The sequence below is a fragment of the Hoplias malabaricus genome, chromosome Y, assembly GCF_029633855.1.
Source record: "Hoplias malabaricus isolate fHopMal1 chromosome Y, fHopMal1.hap1, whole genome shotgun sequence".
Classification (NCBI taxonomy): domain Eukaryota; kingdom Metazoa; phylum Chordata; class Actinopteri; order Characiformes; family Erythrinidae; genus Hoplias; species Hoplias malabaricus.
This window is the reverse complement of record NC_089820.1, coordinates 72,613,194-72,630,289: the sequence shown is the minus strand read 5'-3', so window position 1 is coordinate 72,630,289 and position 17,096 is coordinate 72,613,194. Positions and strand designations below refer to the sequence as shown.

General features: G+C 39.4%; 1 protein-coding gene across 1 annotated transcript in view; it reads right to left on the bottom strand.

Moving 5' to 3' along the window:
- Positions 1-5,165: 5,165 nt before the first annotated feature.
- Positions 5,166-17,096, bottom strand: part of LOC136679323 (netrin-G1-like) — a 61,857-nt gene continuing 49,926 nt past the window's right edge. The window contains exons 3-6 of the mRNA XM_066657774.1: positions 15,192-15,364; positions 11,571-11,597; positions 11,187-11,231; positions 5,166-5,697 (exon numbers count right to left, since the gene is read on the bottom strand). Coding sequence (XP_066513871.1) covers positions 5,474-5,697; positions 11,187-11,231; positions 11,571-11,597; positions 15,192-15,364 — 469 coding nt within the window. The 3' untranslated portion in view covers positions 5,166-5,473. The remainder of the gene's footprint in view (positions 5,698-11,186; positions 11,232-11,570; positions 11,598-15,191; positions 15,365-17,096) is intronic.

Here is a 17,096-nt window from a genome sequence, read left to right as displayed (position 1 = left end):
CCCTCACTAAACCACCCGACCAATCATCATCCCTCACTAAACCCACCGACCAATCATCATCCCTCACTAAACCCACCGACCAATCATCATCCCTCATTAACCACCCGACCAATCATCATCCCTCACTAAACCCCCTGACCAATCATCATCCCTCACCAAACCCTCTGACTAATCATCATCCCTCACTAAATATCACCCCTCCCCAGTAAACATTTAGCCATTGATTCAACATTGATCATACTGCTGTATAATCAACATTTTCTTAAGGTTGAAAACAAAAGTTGAAAAGACGATTATCAGAATATTTTGGAAGTCCATTGACGTCATTAATTGGTCCAGAAATAACTGATTTGTTTAAAACGCATTTTGGATGTCCACTGACGTTATTAATTGGTCAACATTTAACTGACTTATTAAGATGGATTTTGGACAACCATTGGCTTTTAAAATATGTCATTGACGGACCCCCGTCCAATCATCATGCCTTACTAAACATCATCCCTCACTAAACCCCCCAACCACTCATCATCGCTCACTAACCACCCTGCCCAATCACCATCCCTCAATAAACCCACTGACCAATCACCATCCCTCACTGAATCTGGAAGTAGAAGGGGGTGTTTCAGATAAAGTGGCCAGTGAGTGTCAGAAGAGGGGGGATGTTTCTAATTTAGTGGCCAGTGAGTGTCAGTAGAAGGGGGTGTTTCTGATAAAGTGGCCAGTGTGTGTCAGTAGAAGGGGGTGTTTCTGATAATGTGGCCAGGGTGTGTCAGTAGGAGCAGATTGTTTCTGATAAAGTGGCCAGTAAGTGTCAGTAAAAGGGGGATGTTTCTAATAAAGTGGCCAGTGTGTGTCAGGAGGAGCAGGGTGTTTCTGATAAAGTGGCCAGTGTGTGTCAGTAGGAGTGGGGTGTTTCTGATAAAGTGACCAATAAGTGTCAGTAGAAGGGGGGTGTTTCAGATAAAGTGGCCAGTGTGTCTCAGTAGAAGGAGGGTGTTTCTGATAACATGGCCTGTGCTGACTGTGTTACAGGTGAGAGGTTTTGGAGCTGTGTTTTTAACGAGCTGCAGTTTTTCCAAAAATAAGACTCTGCAGTTTTTATTCCTCAGAGAGAGAGCAGATTATTCAGAAAGAAATAACATCCAGGTAAACAGGTCACTCTCTCTCTCAATCTCTCTCTCAAACAGACACACACACATACACACACTGCAGTGGTAAAATATACACGAGAGTGAGTGTGTGTGTGTGTGTGTGTGAGGCAAAGCAAGAGTGTGTGAGAATGTGTGTGAGAGTGTACCGCAGACAGAAACTGGACTGAAAGAAAGTGGACTGTGTTTATTCAGTTCTCTTCACCATGAGGAAATGACAATATCTTGCATTAACTCTATGAAATTGTGAACACAGCGCACACTGGGTAAACATTGTCACTAAACCAACAGAGGGCTCTGTCAATAGGTCTGCATGATATATAGATATATTGATTATTATTTTGATATCAGCTTGCACAGTGCACAGGGCTGACTCTAGAATATTGTGGGTTCTTTTATTTTGAATGAATGAATGATAGTCACTCTCTCATTACACTGTCATTGTCTTTTAAATTATATTATGATAATATTAATAACAACATTAATGTCAGGGAAAAAACAACATGTTCCTAAATTAGGAATCTTAACCTAACCTTGTGAAGGTTTCCCAGGTGGTTAGTAGGTGGCGTACTAAGCCGACTCAGACACTGCAAAAGCCTGCAATATGAAAATGAGCCCGCTGAGCAATCACAGTGTTTGTTTACTCTGTGCTGTAACCAACCACAGCTCCAGACGAGTTTCTGTTTTCATGTTATCCAATAAAACATCAAAATTTCTGTTAAAATTAAGCTATACTGCAAAAAAGATTATGTCCGGTTAATTGAAATGATCTTAAATTTGGTTGAAATCTTCAATATCTGACGGTTTGAAAACATATTAGGAATATTATACAATTAGGTTTACTATGCATTATTTACTAGTTTTAATTAAATATTAAATGCAATTTTGTATTTTGCATATTGTAAATATTCACATAACTTTCTTACAATAATCTCAGAATGAGAAAACTTTATAGATATCGGCCAGATTTCAAATGATTTCTCTGGATAAATCTAGAAAGAAATCTAAGTGTGATATGAAGCTATTTGTTTATAACCATAGAGTTTATTCCATGTTGTGCAGCCCTAATACTGGGTCATATTTGGTTTCCACAGTGAGAACAACACATGAACTCGCAAATGCCCTTCACTGAGTCCAGACAGACATGAGTAATGCTAAGACTAATTTCTTCTCTGTTTCTGAGCTGTAGCTGGTGATCAATACGATAGAAATGTGCGACCATTATTTAGTAAACATTACAATAAAACTCCAGCTGTTTCCAGAAGTTACAGCACTGATACAACCACAGTGACTTTCTGCATAATTTACAGATACCTCAGCAAGTCTTCACCTCCAGATCTCTTGGTATCTCTCATGACTCTAATACTTTTCACTCTGAGAGCACAGCAAAATTGTTATAAGTTTATTCATTTGTTTGCTGATGTTTTTTTCCTTGTTTTAATTATAATTGATCAATTCTGTTCAATTTGTGAAATAATCCTGATTGGGTTTTTATATTATTCTTTATGGTTTTTCTGAGAAATTATCCTGATATTTCTGTTCATTTTGAGGAGCATTTTAACAGTGTGTCAGCTCAATAAAATCATTTCACTTAAAATGAGTAAAACCCAGAAACAGGAGAATAATCTTATAATGTTCTCACAGTGATCTCATAATGAGGAATTATTATTATCAGAGGTACAGACACATTTAAGGATACTTGTTCTTAATAAGATTTCATGTTTTCCTGTGTGTGTGTGTGTGTGTATAGCAGTAGATTTGAATCAGAACCTGTGCGAAGAAAAATGATCTAAACCAGAGGGGCAGAGAGTAAAAATCCCCTCCGGGATTTCAGTCTAACCGACTCAAAGTTGTCTGCTTGGTGGGAACTGAATCTCGGGAAGGAGTTTTATTCTACACAGTTCTATACAGTTATTTGGAAGTTTGGGCTTAAGTGATCTGGCTAACTAAAAAAAAACCTGGTTTACCCCTCAGTGAGAAATGTGTCTTTTCCAGTGTGCCAAGATTGATCCAGGATTTTTTAGTTTAGCCAGATAACTGTAGCTTTAATATAAACTTTGTTTAATAGGAGAGGATTTCAGAGACATTCCTATTGGAATGCTGGACAAATCCTGAAGGTAGGTCTTAAAGGATCTAGCTTGGAAATCCTGTTCTTGTGCACCAGTGACTCAGGAATATACGGTGAAACTCTTGTCATCAGTTTTAGTGCCTGACACCAGCCCACATTACGTGTTATGGTTTTCACCTCGTAGAAACCTCCCCTGGATCTTTACTGTTTTTGGTGGATCTTGTTCTTTAGCAAATGTTACCCTTCTGAACATGATCTTTTACTGAGTAAAATCCTCCTAAATCCAGTTGAAAGATTTCTAATATTTCTTTTTCAAAACTTATAAGGTTAGAGTAGGAACTGTGGGTATAAGATTGTTCATTCAGTGTAGGACATTTTTGACATTCAGACAGTGTCAAAAGCATTATTTTCTTTGATTTAGTATTAGACACTCTCTTTAAAGAAATTCACTTAAACAAGTAAAAGACATTAGAAACAGATAAGTTATTACATCATTCCTACATCATCTCAGATATTAGAGACACAGACTGGATTTATGAGGATTTCACTTTAAAATGCGGCTATTTTTCGCAGTGTAGTGGACATGATGGGTATAAAATGTCTAGGTGTGTTGCCGTTGAAGTCAGCAGATCATTAATATTTAAATATGTGTAATTGTTTTTGGGTTTCAGAGCAGGTTGTCTTTAGTTGTCCTTTAGTCCGTCCTCCAGAGGAAAAGCTGGAAATCTCCTGTGGAGAGTCTGTGTGATGCAGCAACAGGAAAAGTGGAAAGTGAAGGCCAATATTCACTGAGACCAGCCCACTAAAGTGCTACACAGATTACACACACGGGAGGGGGCTTCCGAATTCAACCCAAGACAACCCCCCCATCACCAGAGTTTGACTCGAAACACCAGTGGTTTCCAGTTCCCTGTGGTGAGACCTGACTTCTCATCAAAAAACCTTTCTATTGAAGCAACAAAACCTTGGAATATATCCCGGCTGGTTACAGTGAATATCCAGGCTCCGCCCATAGATGTGTTCCTTCATTGCTGTTGTTGTGAGGATGGGCAATTAATGCTAATAAAAAATCCCACCAAACCAACTGTGTTTATATCCCAACCCATACATTTACAATCTCTAGTTTCTCGTTAGTTTAATCACAAATAGTTGAACCTGCATATCCAAACCCAGCTTATGGAAATGTCGGCAGTTTTGTAAAATGATACATAATCATAAATTTGCGCTGTGTTAATTCTCTTGAAGAGTCATTTATCCACAAAAACCCAAATAAAAGTTTTCCAATGTTGTCTCTGCCATTTTCTGAAGTCCTCCATGTGTCTATATTAATCACAGTATGATGAGGGTTTCTCCTGCAGAGCCGTCTGAGAGCTGGAAGGTCAGGCTAATTTAGCAGTGGTGTCCAACCTTGTCCGACACGGACTGAGAGTTCCTAAATCTTCCATGGTTTTGTGGACGATAGACAGAGAAAGACCTAAAGTCTGTGAAATCTTGGGCTGAGAAATGTTCTTTTTCAGCTGTTTCATTCTGTCTTGGCCAAAGTGGTGACCATGCACTTCTCGGAGTGATGGCCACGCCGCTTTTGTGGTGAACCTGCCCCCTCTGTGTGGTGAACACACCCCCTATCTAACCTTTGGAGTACGTTTCTTTTTTTAGTGAGGACACTAATTGTTTAAGCTTTTTAGGTGGAATTATTTCACATTCTTGCTTGAAGTACAACTTCAGTCCTGCGTCTCCTTTGTCATATTTTGTTCTTCATAAAGTGCCATACATAAGTGTTCACAAATTGAGTGAATATTTGTGCAAAAAAAAAAAACAATAAAGTTTTTCCGTTTGTACATTATCTTGCCTTGCAGTGTATTTAATTGAATATAGGTTGAAAAGTATTTGCAAATCATCATATTCTGTTTTATTATGGTTTTACACAATGTCCCATCTTCAGTGGAATTGGGGTTGTATTTCAGAGACAACTCTGGAAATCTGTTCTTTGAGGTTTTGTCATTAATTAAAACTTCATGAGAATAAACACAGCACAGATTTCTGATTTTAATTTGAATAGGATTTTTACAAAGGTCTAGCCTCACTACACACAACCAGGTTTACATTTTGTGGGCAGAGCTTGGAGAGATCAACAGGCTAGTCTTTCTGAAATCAGATTGTGGCTCTAATAGTTTTTGTAGTTTTGTAGACTCCAGCAGTTCAACTCAAAGTCCTTGTGTTTCGCTGCTGCTCACCAAGTCCAAGCACCTTTATTTCCTCAGAGAGATGATAAAACCCAGCAAACCAGGCCCAGCAGGAAGACTGGGATCCCAGCGCTGTGCTGGATGCTGTGGGCGGAGTCAAGACCCTGACAGGACTCTCCTTGGCACTGAGCCTGTTCACACAGAAGCCCGGAGAACCCGGTGGGACATTGGCAGCGCTGGTTCTGCACACACACTCCGCCATTCTGACACCGCTGGAGGATGTTATCACATACTCGAGCTGTGGGAAAACAGGAGAAACAGAATCATGTCATGGTTTAACTGTCAGACATCACTGGCACTGTCTCAAACACAAATGGAGATAAGTTTTGTTCCAGCAGTGATTACATATTTAAATATCACTGTCAGCAATACGGACTCTTCTTAACGGTATGAATTGGCAGATATACTGACATCTACTTCCCTGGATATGTCAGAGATTCTGTAACCTATCCACCCCCATGTAGGACCCACTCTGTGAATGGTTTAACTTAAGAAAATACCCGGTTTGTAGTGTTTGTATAGTATGTATAGTATATGGTATAGAGTTTGTATAGTATATTGTGAATCTGTTTCCTTCACTGTGTTTTACCACAGGGCCCTATTCTTGGACCTTTCCTGGTTTTCCTTATTCATTTTTGTGAAAAGTTTTCAAAGTTATACTGACACCTAGTGGCCTGGAATAAACTTGTTTTGAAATGGCTGCACTTAGGTGGTGGACGCACTCTATGGAGCATAAACTTGTTCATTCAGGGACAACAAAGCTGTTTGATTCACCGTCTAAATGGAGAAAGAAATAATATAAAAATAATAAATAACTATTTTTAATTATTATTCTCTGCAAATTTTAGAGGCAGAAATAACTGCACCTTTAAAGATGCCTGGGGTGGGGTGAGGTGTTGGCTAAGGTCCTAGAGGTAAATGGAATGCAATGCTGCAGTGGAGAAAGCAGTAATGAGAACAAATGGCAGGGTTTTTGGGATGCAGATCGCCACACGTCTGCAATATGAGGAGAAAATTGAAAACAAAATTTCCTGTCCTCCAGCCACAGGCTTTTTTTTCTTTTCATAAAACACACACAGAGAACCCTCCCACTGAGAACTCCTCAGTGCCGGGACGCTTTTGAAATGCAAACCAGATGCAGAGGTCATTTCACCATCAAACACATAATATTCAAAAAATTATGTGTTTATGAACCATTCAGCAACTTCCCTCAAGGTCAGAGTCTTGAAAACGGGAGTGAACTGAAGTCTAGGACTAAACACATCATTAATGCACTGGATACAAGCCAGAACCACACAGCACAGGACCGGAGGACATTTTTAACATGAATATACAACACTGCAGTCGTTATTATTCACATGAGCGCACTGCAAAAATCATGTTTTTTTTATCTTCTTAAATTTTGCTGATATTTCTAATATTTCATATTCGGAGATAGTTCAAGATATTATAGTCATCTGCCAATAGAATATATCACTTTCAATGGATAAATTCATATAAAATAGGGAACAAAAGAAATAAAAGAATCGGAACAGGTGAATAATCTTATAATATTCATATTAATAACCTCATGATCAGAAATATTAAACATATAATGTAAACTTAAGATTATTTTACTGAATAAGAGATCATTTCTGCAGTGTGGGGCTATTTTTGTGAATGCATCCTTTACATTCTGCATTGTTCCTCATTTATAATAAATAATATCTGCTACAATATTAAATATACACATTAATAAATATGCCCAGTTCCTTTATTGTGGATTTCTGGTTTGTATCAAGAGCTTCTTCACTGAAAAGAGAGTGACCTTGTTTTGTGAGTCTGGGGAAATGTGCAGTATGTATATATACGTAGGCCTAGCATTTGCAATGATAGAGTGAGAGAGTGATGATAGAATGACAGAGTGAAAGAGAATGCCATTCATGCCCTTCATTCATCTCACACAGATCATGTAAACACGGTTCTGTGAGAAAGTGATTGCTGCTGCATTGTGCTCAGCTCATTATTCAGGAACGAATTTCCTCAGGGAGAAGAACAGAGCCCTGTTTGTTTGTTTATTAAATTGAGTTTAATTTCATGCTGCTTTGTGTGCTGTGATGAATCTCCTTTAAAAAATAAAAGCCCCTGAAGAAATGATTTACGAGCAAATAGGGCAAAAATAATCAAAAAATAACACTCAAGGATCTCTCAGACTGTGTGGAATTGTCTTAAAATGGTATGGAAATCATTTTAAACCTAGTCGATATCTAAAATGCCTCTCATTGTAATTATGAGATTGTTTCAAGATGATTTTTTACTTATTTTAAGAGATATACCAATGGAATGAGACACTTTATCCACCCAACATGACAAAAAACTTATAATATTATCTAGCAACAGCTACAAAAGTCTCAGAATATCTCTGTAACAAGTACATAATGAGAAATATTAAAGATATTGACTTGATTTTGGGTGATTTGACATAACAAATTACAAGTTTTTCAGTCTCTGTATGTAATTGATATTTATTGGCTCTATATTGGGCCCCTCTTAATTTTCCTTTCTCCATTTTGTGGGTGGAAAGAGATTATTAATTAATGCAAAAATTCCAGTAGCCTGGAAGAATCAGGAATTCTGTACTAAACCTATTTCACAATATCTGCCCCCACATGGGGGACCCGCTCTATGGAGCATAATCTGGTTTATTCTGGGATGACAGAGCAGCTTGATTCTACATCTCCTGTGAGCTGCACTTTATTTATTATTTTTACATTGTTTTCTATAATCACTTTTGTAAATGTCATTAGGCACTTTTTGAGGATGAAAAACAACTGACAGCTCATTATGAGTAAAATCAACAAATCCAGAGTTCAGGATTCGATTAGGAAATCTCTGAGATGAGACCAGGACTTAAACAAAGCTGTTTGTTGTCGTGTTTGTTGTTGTGTGTTGAGAGAGGCAGATGCTCAGAGAGTTTGGGATTTTTCCTCAGAGTGGCGGCTCTTGGTAGATTTTCTTCGGGATTCAAACTTTTAATCCCTTGCCTTGTGGAGTTTACTTTGTGGGATTAGCCTCCAGAAGACCCTCGGCGCCATTGTCTTTCCTCCAGCATCTGCACCCAGATTAGCTCCCTCTCTTTTCTCTCTGTCTTTCCTTCTTATTCTCATTGTGAACATAGGAGAAGGAGCAGCTCGGTAAAACTGAGTAAAGCACAGCTCCCGAGCTAATGTGGCACAATTCACACTGCAGCAATATTTGCAGTCTTTGGACATACACTGTCCACAACAAGTGCCTCAAAATGCCACAGAAAAACCACAGTCAATCACATATTAGGATCACTGTAGAGAACCAAGTTTCTAATACTGAACAGAGCAATTTCAAGAACCAGAGTCCTTTTTTTTTAGGTGCTCCTTCTCCTGATACACTACATCAGGCTTCTCAATATCAAGGGTCTCTAAAAACAGAGTGTCTTTATACCCCTCTGGCCCACATTTGGCATTAGGCCTGGTGACCTCCAGCTCATGTGCAGCAGCTCCAGAGCATCCTATATCATGTTCTTTCATAGGGACTGTACACATTGCACAGTTTATTATCTGTATAAACAGTATAACATTTTTATTGTATATAGAACAACTGACATTGCTGATACTACTCCAGCAATGTGTATGTGTGTATAAATGTGTATGTGTCTGTGTACAAATGGAATTTGATTTACATTGTGAAGACCACAACCAGTTTACACACTCATATTGTGAGGATTTGTCTTCGTTGTGTGGACCACCAGTTGGCCAGGGTTAAGTTCAGAGAGGTGCCCCTAGAAATCTTGGGCCCCATGAAAGATTACAATTTTGCTCCCAACACAGAACCCCAACCCCAACCAAAGGATAATGTGTGGCAGTGAAATTTTTGAAGTGCAACCTAACTAAATTCAAGTCTGCATTTGGCTGACTCTGAACACTTCTAACAATTATATCTTGATGACACTTACTTACATGCGGAATACCTTACTTTACAATGAGGTATGCTGTATGTGATCAGCTACCTAGCAAGTTAATAACAAGGTGATAACATTAGTTGATGGTAACATTTAATTATAACATAATTTTAATTATAACAGATTCTGTATTATGCACATAATGGATACCAGGGCCCTCCGGCAAACATCATTAGTAATCAAGATTTCTAAAACAAGTTATTAGTACCAGCATCATGTAGGGTAATAGTTTATCTCGCGTATTAGCCTAGTAGTTTATATAGTTATAAGCTATCTACATTACAGTCATCTGATCTCCTATGGCAATAAAGATTATTTAAATAGAATGATACTGCACTGCTAATTGTAAATTGTTATCTTGATAATCCAACCAGGTTAATACAAAATCTGTTGGTCTATCATTCGCTAGTATGTTTAATGGCACCAAGTTAAGGTCAGAGAATTATACCTTTCTTTGGAAAAAACTGAGTCAATAACTGTCTCCCTCTCAGCTTTCTGCTTGCATTTTTGATAAACAGACTTCATGGTTCACCTGACCACCACCACAGCTCAAGTGTGTACCTATAGTGGTATTGCTCACTTTAGAACAACTAACAGCTGAGCATACACATTTCAAGTGTCCTGCTCTACCAGAATTGTCAGACTGTACCATTCAGTAAAAAGAGAGAGGGGTGAAATGACAATATGATAAACAATTTGAGAAAATGATATAGCAAATCATAACCATATTTGTTTATTTTAACAGATGAAATTATATATTTATTTCAAAAGCCTACACAAGGAATACAATTAAAATAATATTAATAGCCCTCAAAGGGCCCCCCTGTCAGTGCCAGGCCCTTAGAATTGCCCTAACTTTTCCCCCATGGCGGCGTCCCTGGTTAAGTTAGTAGTACTTAAGTGAAAGTCAATGGTGAGTTCACAATATAAGTGGAATGTCTAATTAATGTATACACAATTTTGTGTGTGGTCTAGATATTCATTGCATTGCAGAGACAACAATCTTTTTATACACTCACATTGTGGGGACTTCATGTCCCCATGATGTAATAATTTCCTATAAGTGTACAGGAAATGAATGGAACCATGGGGACAAGACTCTGTGTCTGAGTGTGTCACTGTGAGGCTAAAGCTAAGGCTAAAGCTAGCCTCAGCTTTTGTAGTGGACTGTTTGGCTTGAGTTGGAAGTTGGGTAGATGCCCCTGCGGCAGCTCATTACTCTGCACAGAGCTGAGGCTAATGTGAACTCTCGTTTATTTATCACTTAACTGCGTTCGTTATCAGCTTCTTTAATTATTTAACGAACTCTAATAGGGTCTGACAGCACAGTCCTTTAAAGGACCTTTACAGCCTGTTTCATGAGCATCGACAGAACTCATGAGAGCTGTTTCACTAAGTGTTTCACCAAATTACTCCAAATGTTTTATTTTTATTAAGATTTACACAGAAGGTATGAGGTTATGGTCATGTATTTGAAAATTACACACTAGATAACATAGTGCTAGCTCAACTTTACCTCATCACTAATGTGAAGCGCAACAAGGAAAAAAGAAAACAGTAAATCTCTCTCTCTCTCACTCACTTTTTCCTTCACTCTCCAACTCTTTCTGGATCTAAAAAGTATCTTTCGTATCTTTTTAGATGTGATATCAAATCCAGGTATCTACAGGGTGTGTGTGTGAGATAAATGTAATTTGATTCTGTAATATTAAAATAATATCTCATTTTATAGAAGACAAATCGTCCTCTCTTACCTTGGTTTCGATTTGCGACTCCGAGAGAGGAAACATTTGGTCGAACTGAAGATAAAGACATATATAAATTAGGTTATCATTCAGTACAGACAGTTCTTTGACAGTCTAACACTTTCAACCAATGAAATTAACCTCTCCACCCACAAGCTAGGGTTGGATTAACACCCTGTAAACACAACTCAGTGTGTATTGGAGTTGCTCACTAACAGCTAAACAGCTGTTAGTGAGCAACTCCAATACACACTGAGTTGTGTGCTACAGTCATTATGGTATGTTTTTATCCAGTGGGAAATCTAACCCCACACTACGATAAAACACACTTGTGGGTGGAACTTGGAGTCTGAAATTATAAATTAATGATCATTTGTGTTTGACTGAACTCACCTGCTGTGCCATGGTTGCTTTGAATACCTGCAAAGAAAAAAAGAATATTATTATCCTTTCATCTTCTGATTATTCTTTTCATTCTGTGAAATACCAGTGGACCAATAGAAACGCTCTGATGTTAGGACTAGAATAACAATTCATTAAAAGGTACAGCAGTTAGAATCAGTGATTTTTTTAAATAAAGTAATGATTGTGAGTATGTGATTGTTTTGATGATGCTGAGTTTTAAAATTTAGATCATCTAAACCAGCTGTCCCCTCCAGGGTGTGATCCTGTCTTGCGCCCAGTGATTCCAGGTAGGCTCTGGACCCACTGCGACCCTGAATTGGATGAACGGTTACAGATAATGATTGAATAAATGCATGAATGAATGAATGAATTAATAAACCCAGCAAGAATGCCCCTGCAGCTGTTACTGATCTTGAGTTGTGGTGTTGGGTTAGTAGTGGTGTGTTGAGTTGTTAGTATTCTTGTTAAATATTGGGGCTGAGTCGTTAGTGGTGTTATTGGTGTTGGGTTGAGCCGGTGATATTGTTATTGTTGGTGCTGTGTTATTAGTGCTGGGTGGCATTGTTGGTGTTGAGATATCTGTGTTGAAATATTAGTGTTGAGATACCGTTGTTGAGTTATTGGTGTTATCTGTGCTGGGTTGAGTTATTGGTGCAGGTTTGAGTTATTGATGTTGAGATATCAGTGTTGAGTGATTGGTGTTGAAATATGTGTTGACGTTTTGGTGTTGAGATATCAGTGCAGAGTTATTGGTGTTGAGTTATTGGTGTTAAGTCATTGGTGTTGTAGTCTGTGTTTAATCCAGACAGCGAGTCTGTGGTTTGTAGTCTGACCCAGCTCAGATGGAAACGGTGATTAGTTTTGGAGCAGCGTAGCGTCAGAGAATCACAGAGAAAACCGTAGAGTTTTGACTCCAATATCGGACCTCAGTCTCGGGCCGGGCCTTTATTGTTTTATTAATGGAGGCGCTGTCACTCAGACAGGTTTAAATCACAGCTTTGCCTTTTCTCATCTTCCACAGCCAGGAATGACAGCTCTGACATTTCACATCGCATTAATAAAACCTAGACCTCAGAGGTTCTGAAAGCAGTTCTGACTTTAATGGAGCAGACAAGGAGAGAGAGGCAGCCCAGGGTGGGCTTCACCAACAAGAACACTCTGCGTTTACTAGAGCTCAGCGTAAACAATTATTATTACTGTGATTAATATTAGTACAGCACCCTCTGCAGTGGAGAATGAGACGTCATCATGGATCTGAAACCGGACTGAGCCGAACCGCATTAACCAGTGGAACCACACCATTACTGCAGAGCACCACCCCCAGATCTTAAATATAAATGTGTATGTTGGAGTGACTGAATGAATGTGTATGTATGTATGTTTGTATGTATGAGTTTAAAGAGTGAGTCTGAATGTATGAATGAATATTGGTATGTTTGAGACTGTCAGGCTGAGTGAGTGAATATATGTATGGGTGAATGAATGAGTTTGTATGAGTGAGTGAATGAATGCATGTTTGAATATGTATGAAGGAATGCATTTATATGAGTGAGTCAGTGCATGTGAGTGATTGACTGAGTGAGTGATTCCATTAGGTTCTACATAGTTTTCAAGCTGCTGTGGAGTCCCTGAAGGAACCAGTTTATTCTCCTCAGTGGGCCATATTTTGAACATGCGTACTGCTGATATATCCAGGCCACTAGGTGTCAGTGTTTCAGATCTAAAGAAAAATCAGTAGAGGAAGTGACTGACTGCTGCTTTAATGCTCTGCACTTTCAGTAGGTGATGTTTCCTGGCGGAAAAGCAGATGTGTTTTAAAGAGTAAAATCCAACAGGTATTTATTCTGCACACCCGGGGGTGGGGATACTGCGCTGTAATTTCATATTCACTATGAAGGAAACAGGTGCTAATGTGGATTTTATTTCTCCTTCATGGTTTTCCGGCTCCTGCTGCAGATGTGTGGCTTTGGCTTTTTAATAAAGGCCTGTCAATCTGAGCCCAGATCCAGCTTTATGAGAGCTTTCATAACAAAGAGCAGGCAGAGAGAGATATTAAAGCCTTTAAGACATACACACAAACACACACACACTGTGTGTGTTTGTGTGTATATATATATATATATATATATATATATATATATACACACACACAAACACACACACACAGTGTATGGTGCTCAAGCCACACATTAATATAAATAATACAATCAAAGTATTACATACATAATGTCATAACTCATTAACATTCCTATTCCGGCGCCATTAACTTGAGCACCAGAAAGTATTTGGTCAAGATACGATTATGTTGTCTCATCTATTTCTGTATGAGCATAAGACACTATTAAATGTGATATTCATAATTTTAATCCATTAAACCTTTTCTAAAATTCTGAAATATTTCCTTTTCAATTGCTGCTCTCTGCTCTGTTGACACTGGAAAAAGCTCCAGTGTTTGTACGCAGCCCTGGCTCAGTAAATGGGAAACAAGCTAAGTGTCTTTGTCCAAACCTGCTCAGCTATCTCTCTCTCTCTCGGCATTTGGACAGTGGACAGACCTCTACATTTAGGAGAGTGTTAACTAGTAAAGTGAAAGTAAACACAGAGGAAATATGCTACAAAACTAAACAGTGAATAAAAACTTACAGGCAAATTACACTTCAGCTACCAATATGATACGGCTACTTCTTATACACACACTTCGTTACACCTTCTGAATGAGCACAAAGACAAGGGGGAGTTTGTTTTGCTGTGAGAACAGTAGTTCTCCAGATCTGTAGATATTATCATTGTGTACTACATTAAGTGTGATGAAGGGAGCACCAGGTATTATCAGCTACATGCTGGCTACTATTTGGTGCACATTAGATCTGTGCACGCTAGTCTGTGATGAGAATGACATTTACCATTAGATTAACTACAGATACTGATACAAGAGGTCCTTACTATATGAGAAACTGCATTTAAGTGAGCACCAGATACTATTGAGTGAGCACTAGACATATTCTTTGAGAACGAGATACTTCATAGTGGGCAACAGATACTATAGTAGGGGCAGCTGGTCTGGAGATCAACAAATTGGACTATTGCTCATTTATAAGTGACATATGAAAAACTCCCTTGTTAGGTGCATGTTTAATGTGTGGATCTGGAGTCAATCAACACACACACTGTGAAACAAGACCACCCAGTCAGTTTCCTTTGTGCTGCGCATATGTCAGAAAAAGAATTGCTCTGATTCTGCTCCTCTTCTGATGTCAAGTGCAGAGAACTTAGGATTGCCCTGGACCCTCGTCTGAGTTTGTCAGACCAAGACTATCACATCGCTGGACCTGCATTTAAAAGCAATGAGTAAAAATGGAGAAAACGATAACGAAGAAGAAAGAGAACCAAGCGAAAATTACAAAAAACAGAGCTTCTGCTCCTCAGTCCTTACTGCTGTGCACTCAGTTTGGGTGAGCGGCTCATTATCATTTAAAGGAACAGGTGCTGAAAGCAGCCATGCTGAATAGGGCTGTTTAGACAGGGAGAAATGTGGGGATTTTGACCAGAACTGTGTTACGCTGTGGAGAAGAAGGCGATACCTCTATTTAGTAAATGTAATAAACTCACAGATGTTGGCAGTTCCTTTCGGGATGGGCAGGTATGACCCCATGCTCCACGCTCGTCCCTGATAGTGCTTTTTACAGCGAGAACAATCTGGTCCTGTGGTGTTGTGCTCACACTCGCAGCCCAGCTTCCCTTTCTCAAACACACAGCTGTTCGCATGGAGGTTACACTTACACCTGCAGAGAAAGATATGAGAAAATAAAAAACAGCAAAACAGGTGAGAAATAAAAGACAAGCGGAGGTTAATTTAAATGGAAATTCATCAGACAGAAATGATAAGAAATTTCCAAGTGTTTGGATTTTTGCACACATTCGTAACACAACAAAGATGCACTTCGTAAGCAAAGACATGAGTGTTGATGGCGCCCCCTTGTGGAGAATGTTTAACCTCCAAAACAGGAGTGAGTGGCTATGTGAGTGTGAATGTTTGATTAAAGAAAAGTTGTGCAGGTGCTTCCAGTAAATTTGGGACAAGTTGGAGTTGTGTCTGTGATCCACCACCAGCCCCTGACCTCACTGATGATTCTAGCTGAATGCCATCAAATCCTCACAGCAAATATTCCAACTCTTAGTGAAAAAGCGAGGCTAGTGTAAAGAGGCTGTTACTGCATTGAAGAAGGAGCAACACTTTGTTCATTTTTTACAATTCTTTTCAATAATAAGATCTTAAATCTAGAGAGAAAGCAGCATCCACTTGAGTCCAGGATGGCTCACCAGTTACTCTTCTGACCATTGATTTCCAGTCTCTGTGCAGCCCCCCACCACACACACACATTTTAAAAGCTCTTTAACAAAGGCTCCTCACTGAGCCCTAGAAGAGCACTTCATTATTTCATTAAAACTCATCCCTCATTCCCCAGCACCCTGCGGAGACATGACGGGAGAAACCCGGGTCACATCTGTGGCACAAAAGCGAGAATCAAACAGTCTCCCAGCGGCCAAGCCTCGGCGGTGAGAGAAAAGTGAGAATAAAAGGAGCAGAAAGTCTACAGACCCCGGCAGAGCTGCTCTCTTCAAAGCTTCTCTGATGCCTTCGGGGAGAGAACCTTCGCTGCAGTTGGTTTTGTTTTTTGAAACAGATTTTATTTATTTTTTGGTACGTTGTATTTTGAGGGAATTGGACTCAATATAAAATCTGCTTTCATTACTTGACCTGCATCGCATTCACACACTGCATCCGTATCTCAGCTCTACTGGGCTCTCTGCAGGAAAGCATGTAGAAATGGGGTGTTCTGGAGCAGGTGCACATGAGCCTAAGCTCACAGTCTTATACTGAGTGGTATAAACCCCACCACACTGGTGTATGGAACAGTGAAACTGTGTTCCCGTGAGTGATGGAGGTCCTCTGGGATGACTTGGAGTGGTGTATGTGATCCACAACTAATCACCAACACTAGCCCCTGACCCTCTCTGATCCTTAACCTGGACCCCGTTTTCTACACCTCTAAGGTGACCCCCCTCAGCCCAGGCCCCATGCTCTATGGCGCCAAATCCTCTCGGGTCTGAATGACTTTCTAAACAAAAACAAGCAGCAGAATCAGCGTCACACGCGGACGAGCGATGTGAATCAGATTATGGAGTTATCCGAGCCCTTGCGCTCCGCTTACAGATCAATTCTAAATATAATTTGGCTTCATTGATTCCTGCGCAGGAGGCGAAAGGTTATGAATGTGTTGAGTATTCCTGACCTCCGGCTGTCCAAAGACTTACGAATATCACTGTCCGATCTGAAATGGAGCTTACCTCCAGGGACTCGCCGCACAATGCAGCATCCACACAGCAAAACATGATCTCTTCACAAGGGAATTCTACTCAAACCAAGCCCACATCCCTAACATTTCTTTTGCTGACATTACCACAAGAATATTATAAGATTATTCATCTGGTTTTGCTCATTTTAAAAAGGTA